This window comes from Phacochoerus africanus, chromosome 3 (genome assembly GCF_016906955.1).
Source record: "Phacochoerus africanus isolate WHEZ1 chromosome 3, ROS_Pafr_v1, whole genome shotgun sequence".
Taxonomy (NCBI): Eukaryota; Metazoa; Chordata; class Mammalia; order Artiodactyla; family Suidae; genus Phacochoerus; species Phacochoerus africanus.
Genome location: NC_062546.1, coordinates 5,201,377 through 5,208,040, shown reverse-complemented (window position 1 = coordinate 5,208,040; position 6,664 = coordinate 5,201,377). Strand labels below are relative to the sequence as shown.

Sequence of the window (6,664 nt, the reverse complement as noted above, 5' to 3'; positions counted from 1 at the left end):
CCCCGCTGGAGCGCCATCCTACCTGCCTGTCGATGGGAGGGCCATGAGCTTTGCATCAGCAGTGGACTGGTTCAAAGTTTAGTCAATCAGAGGTTGCGTAACGGTTGGCTGTGGCCGATCCCAGGGCCGGAGGCCGCCCAGCACTCATTAACGACCATCAATGATTACCCCCCGGGGGTTTATTGCGGTGAGCCGGTCCAAAGCGTAAGGGACCGTGGCCGTGATCCAAAGACCGGCCCTGACGTCAGAGACGAGCCTCCTGGGTGTGGCTGAGGGCCCGGGCCTTTCTCCTCCACGGAATTTAAAGCTGGGAGGTTCTGCCCCCAAACACCCAGCAGGGCCTCCCCACTGGGAACGCGCGCTGACCAGCGGGACGAGCCTGCAAAGCGACCCTTGGGTCTCGGATCCGACCTTCCTTGACCATCCAAGGAGAGAAAACCTAGGTAAAGCTGCTTCATTTCCATTTCTAACAAAGGGCAGAGCTAACAGGAACTGGTTTTTGTCTTCCTTCCAGCTATGACTGTGTGGCGACGTGGAGCCCACACAGAGTGCGTGGCGTCCACCCGAGGGTGCCCGAGGCGCCGGTTCTGGTTCAGGAAGCCTGTGCTTTCTTGTTGCAGGCGACCTGGGCGTCCGCGCCCCTTAGCTCGGCCCTGCAGGATGCCTCCTCAGCTCTCAAACGGCCTCAACCACTCGGCCAAAGTCGTCCGGGGCACGCTGGACAGCCTGCCCCAGGCCGTGCGGGATTTCGTGGAGAGCAGCGCCAAGCTGTGCCAGCCTGACCAAATCCACATCTGCGATGGCTCCGAGGAGGAGAACCAGCAGCTGCTGAGCCACATGGAGGAAGAGGGTGTCATCAAGAGGCTGAAGAAGTATGACAACTGGTGAGTCCCGCCCCGGCCCCCGTGGTGGCTTCCCTGTCCCCAGTGAGCGAGCTGCAGGTGGGAAGAGGTGGAAGAGGGGCTGTGTGGTTCGCAGGCTCTTGAAAAACTTAACCAAAGAGTCAGAAACGCATCGTCTTAATTTTATGATATTGGCAGAGCAGCCCAAGGTCTCAGGGAGAGGGCGCGTGCAGGCCCTCTTTGCATTTAGATCCTTGGTCAAAACCAAGGTCAGACCATCCCTGTCCTCGACGACTCGCCCCTAGTCTATGAAAGGTCCCCCCGACTGAGTGCCAGTCGGCGTGGTTGTGTCCACACGGATGGACCATCATCTGTGAGCCCGGCACCTGCCAGGTATGGGAAGAACGTGCTAATGAGTAAACGGGTCCCATCCTGAAGGATCGGGTGCACCTCTGGGGGTCCAGGGCACAGGTGCCCTGTGGGGTAGCAGCACAGCCCTCTCCCGTCCCAACCAGTGTGCTTTTGGTTTTTGCAGCTGGTTGGCTCTCACAGACCCCAGGGATGTGGCCAGAATTGAAAGCAAGACGGTCATCATTACTCAGGAGCAAAGGGATGTGGTGCCCATCCCCAAAAGCGGCCTCAGCCAGCTGGGTCGCTGGATGTCCCCGGAGGACTTCGAGAAAGCGTTCAATGCCCGGTTTCCGGGGTGCATGAAGGGTGAGTGAAATCTTTATCTGATTGGGTGAAATATCAGCAAAACTTTTCTCATCGATCTGGCCTCAATGGTAGTTGTCATAGAACCTCCCGTGGCCTCAGCGAGCTTTAAATTCCGTGTGTGAAATGGGTCGTGTATTGACACTGTCCAGCGCAGTGTGGCTGGATAGACTGACTTGCGTGACCATGGAAACAGTTTCCACACACGTAGAGCGAAGACAGCTTGGAGGGACCCAGCTGCGCATTGGTGAAAGTCTTTCATTTGGGGGCTCTGTTCACTCTCCAGTGGGTTCCTCCAAATCGGGGAGGGGTGCCAGCGGCAAAGGGGCGTGTTGTCCAAGGGGGATCAGGAGGAGGGTCACCGGGGACACTGGGGGTGGCGGCTGGGGAGTCCGGGGTGACCCCTCACCTGCTGCCCCCTGCTGCCCCTGCAGGTCGCACGCTGTATGTTATCCCGTTCAGCATGGGGCCCCTGGGCTCGCCCCTGTCCAAGATTGGCATCGAGCTGACGGACTCGCCCTACGTGGTGGCCAGCATGCGCATCATGACGCGGATGGGCTCGGCCGTCCTGGACGCGCTGGGGGCGGGCGAGTTCATCAAGGGCCTCCACTCCGTGGGGTGCCCCCTGCCTTTGAAAAGTAAGCAGATGCATTTCCAAATCGACAGCTGGAGTTGGGAAAAAAGGCGTTTCCGTTGTTGCCCAGTGGAAACGTATCTGACTAGGAACCATGAGGTTGTGGGTTCGATCCCTGGCCTCGCTCAGTGGGTTAAGGATCCGGCGTTGCCGTGAGCTGTGGTGCAGGTTGCAAATGCAGCTCGGATCCTGTGTTGCCGTGGCTGTGGTGTAGGCCGGCAGCTGCAACTCCAATTTGACCCCTAGCCTGGGAACCTCCATCTGCTGCAGTTGTGGCCCTAAAAAGCAAAAAAAAAAAAAAAAAAAAAAAAGATAGCTTAAGCTTTGAACCCAGGTGGATGCTAATGTGGGGCGTGTCCTCCTGTGCAGAGCCCTTGGTTAACAACTGGGCCTGTAACCCAGAGCTGACGCTCATTGCCCACCTGCCCGACCGCCGAGAAATCATCTCCTTCGGGAGCGGGTACGGCGGGAACTCACTCCTTGGGAAGAAGTGCTTTGCCCTGAGGATAGCTAGCCGGCTGGCCAAGGAAGAGGGGTGGCTGGCAGAGCACATGCTGGTAAGATGCAGGAAATCCTAAATGTGCGAGGCAGGGGGCGGGGGAGGCAGGGAGGAGGCGTGTACCCACCTCATTACAGTTCCTACCAGGCAAGAGCCTGTGGGCTCCCAGGACAGATGTAGAAACTCCATCCGTACTTCTGAGTGGCTCCCGGGCGCCCTCCTAGGCCATAGCATTGACCTCCGGGACAGAAAGGAGCCAAGAGCTTAAGGAGAAGTCTTGTCTCCAACAGATTCTGGGCGTAACCAACCCCGAGGGCCAGAAGAAATACTTTGCCGCAGCTTTCCCCAGCGCCTGTGGGAAGACCAACCTGGCTATGATGAACCCCACGCTCCCGGGCTGGAAAGTGGAGTGCGTGGGGGACGACATCGCCTGGATGAAATTCGACCAACAAGGTGAACCTTTGAGGCTCCTGTGTTGATGATGCGAATTGGCTCGCAGTGAGGTTTTGGCTTTCACGCGTCCAGGGTGTCGGGGTTGGGCTTCTTCCAGTTCTTGCCAAAGCGTGGACATCCGCATCCTGCCAGCCTTCTTTAACCTCCTGGCCAATCTGGGTGGAAATGGGGCCCTGTATGGGTGTTCGTTTACATAGTAAATGGATTAAAACCGTGTGGTGGGACAGTGGTGAGGAAGAAAGAGTCTACGTGACTAATAATGCTCGGACGAGAAAGGAGACATAGACTCGAGGGAGGAGGAAAAAAATGAAAGATTTGAGGATCTGGGACAGAAACTAGCGTGGCCGGAACGGAGATTATTTGTCATGCCTTGCCTGGGACTTACCTCCACTGGCCGGTTTGAAACTCTCCAGGTAATTTACGGGCCATCAACCCAGAGAACGGGTTTTTTGGCGTCGCTCCCGGAACCTCTGTGAAGACAAACCCCAATGCCATCAAAACCATCCAAAGCAACACCATCTTTACCAACGTGGCCGAGACCAGCGACGGGGGCGTTTACTGGGAAGGCATCGACCAGCCGCTGGCCCCGGGCATCAAGCTCACTTCCTGGAAGGGCACAGAGTGGGACCCCAAGGATGGTAAGGCCCCCCGGGAGGCCCGGTGCCCCCACCTGCAGGCCTGTGTGTCGGTGGCTGCTCAGGGCGTCTTCTCTCTGGCTGTTGTAGGGGAACCTTGCGCTCACCCCAACTCGCGGTTCTGCACCCCTGCCAGCCAGTGCCCCATCATCGACCCTGCCTGGGAGGCCCCGGAAGGCGTGCCCATTGAGGGCATCATCTTCGGAGGGCGCCGCCCTGCTGGTGAGGCTCCCCTGCCCTCGGGCTGAGTGCTTGGGGTATCGCTAGCCAAGGGGGGGGGGGCGTGGTCCTCTCTCCTGTGACTTGTCGGAGGGCGTTAGGGATCCAGAGCTTCCCTCCCCAAGCCGCAGGGGAAGAAGCAGGCCCCAGCGCAGAACCCCCTCTGGCCGCCCAGCACCCCTGGCTCCTGGGACCCGGCCTGACTTCAGCCTCGCACTGTAACTTCGACGTGGCCACGTGTGCCTTTCCCTCTGGGGAGGCAGAGTCAGCCCCTTAGACAGACTCTGCTCTGCCGTCTCTCCACGTCTGAGATGCCGCCCCGAGGGCTCTGGGCATCGAGGCCGTTAAGGAACACTTCCTTCCTACTAAAGGCGTCCCTCTGGTGTACGAGGCCCTCAGCTGGCAGCACGGTGTGTTCGTGGGGGCAGCCATGAGGTCCGAGGCCACCGCGGCTGCGGAGCACAAGGGTGAGTCTCCAAGGAGGGCGGCGCTGCCCTCTCTTCTCTGTGTGTCTCTCTGTTTCTGTATGTCTCTCTCTGTTTCTGTCTCTGTGTGTCGCTCTTTCTCTCGATATATGTCTCTCTGTCTTTATCTCTGTCTGCCTGTCTCTTTCCATCTCTGTGTGTCTCTCTCTGTGTCTTTCTATCTCTGCCTCTCTCTGTTTCTCTGTCTTCTCTCTGTCTCTGTGTGTCTACATGTCTCTCCGTGTCTCTCCATCTCTGTCTCTGATGTCTCTCTGTCTTCCCATGTCTCTTTATCTCTCTCTGTCTCTCTGTGTCTCTCCATGTCTGTCTATCTCTGCCTTGCTGTCTCTGTCTCTGTCTCTCTGTGTCTGTGTCTCTGTCCTCTCTCTGTCTCTGTGTATCCCCATGTCTCTCTGTCTGTCTCTATCTCTCTTCCCCGAGTCTCTGTCTCTGTGTCTATCTCTGTTTCTCTATCTCTCTCTTGCTGCTTTTGTCTCTGTGTCTCTCTGTGTCTGTCTCTCTGTTCTCTCTCTGTCTCTGGGTCTCCCTATGTCTCTGCATCTCTCTGTCCCTGTGTCTCTGTCCCTGTCCTTCCCCTCATCTCTCTGTCTCTCTGGCCCTGTGTCCCTCTGTCTCTGTCCCTCCCCGCATCCCTCTGTACGTGTAGGGAGGCAGAGAAAGTCACGGGGCACGTCAGCGGTAAGCGGCGTGCCCGGCGTCCCGTGGGGCATCCCTCACCAGCCGAGCCTCCTGTCTGCAGGCAAAGTCATTATGCACGACCCCTTCGCCATGCGGCCGTTCTTCGGCTACAACTTCGGCAAATACCTGGCCCACTGGCTCAGCATGGCCCAGCACCCGGCGGCCAAGCTGCCCAAGATCTTCCACGTCAACTGGTTCCGGAAGGACAAGGACGGCAGATTCCTCTGGCCGGGCTTCGGCGAGAACTGCCGGGTGCTGGCGTGGATGTTCGACCGTGTCCAGGGGAAGGGCGGCGCCAGGCTCACGCCCATCGGCTACGTCCCCGAGGAGGCCGCCCTGGACCTGCGGGGCCTGGAGGCCGTCCGCGTGAGCGAGCTCTTCCAGGTCTCCAAGGAGTTCTGGGAGGAGGAGGCGGACGAGATCCGCAAGTACCTGGAGGAGCAGGTGAACGCAGACCTGCCCTACGAAATCCAGAGCGAGGTCCTGGCCCTGAAGCAGAGAATCAGCCGGATGTGACGGGGGCCCAGGCCGCCCCGCCCCCCGCCCCCCGGACGGCGGAGCCCAGAGAGGGTGCTTCCCGACCTCCCACCGCCTGCAGCACCGCGATGAGCACAGCCCACGTTTTCTGATAAGACCCCAGAGTAGGGCTAGTAACAATGAGGTCGAGAAGGGGGATCTCAGCACGACTCCAGCCTTCATGATCCGGCGCGATGGTTCAGCCTAGGGACACGCGGGCACAGGGTCTCTGGTTTTGCCCTTCTGCTGTAGCAGGGAGCTGGAATGCCCAGACTGCTTGAGCTGTATATACGCGTATGTGTCAGTGTGTGTGTCCGCAGACGGTCGTCTGCGACGTATTTAACACCTTTGAAAAAATCTTGGGCGAGATTACTGCTAGTTGTTGCTAGAAAGTCATGTGGCTTTGTCATTAACACGTGTGTTTAAATTATTTTTATATACTGTGGTTCCCTGCCTTCACATAATTTCCACGGTTCCCCCTCTCACTTCTTGGGAAAAAAAATCACAAAATAAAGTTTTATAGAAAAGTTGGCTTTGTTGACTTGGTGTTTCTTACCTTTTTGTTTTTTTGTCTTTTTGCCATTTCTTGGGCTGCTCCCACAGCATATGGAGGTTCCCAGACTAGGGGTCGAGTCGGAGCTGTAGCCACCGGCCTACACCAGAGCCACAGCAACGTGGGATGCGAGCCGCATCTGCCACCTATACCACAGCTCACGGCAATGCTGGATCCTTAACCCACGGAACGAGGCCAGGGACCGAACCCGCAACCTCATGGTTCCTAGTCGGATTCGTTAACCACTGCGCCATGATGGGAACCCTCTGGTTTTTCTTATTTTGAAGCACCGAGAAGAGGGGACCCAGATGCAGTCCTTAGAGAGCAAACCCACTCCAAAGACCTCAGGGCATCAGGTTCATTCCGATGGAGGGAGCAACTCGTGGGCGAGGGGGGGAGCAGGATGGAATGAGACGGGGGCGGGGGGGGGGCGATG

General features: G+C 57.9%; 1 protein-coding gene across 2 annotated transcripts; it reads left to right on the top strand.

Moving 5' to 3' along the window:
• Positions 1–283: 283 nt before the first annotated feature.
• Positions 284–6,202, top strand: PCK1 (phosphoenolpyruvate carboxykinase 1). Of its 2 annotated transcripts, none has more exons than XM_047770799.1 (10): positions 284–439; positions 621–884; positions 1,378–1,559; positions 1,991–2,194; positions 2,560–2,747; positions 2,980–3,142; positions 3,556–3,780; positions 3,868–3,999; positions 4,368–4,463; positions 5,221–6,202. In XM_047770799.1, exons 2-10 carry the CDS (start codon positions 661–663, stop codon positions 5,673–5,675), a joined length of 1,869 nt encoding a protein of 622 aa, XP_047626755.1. In that variant the 5' UTR covers positions 284–439; positions 621–660; the 3' UTR covers positions 5,676–6,202. The 2 variants fall into 2 exon arrangements, with proteins under 2 accessions (XP_047626755.1, XP_047626754.1); XM_047770798.1 differs by having other exon boundaries at positions 284–443.
• Positions 6,203–6,664: the final 462 nt, after the last annotated feature.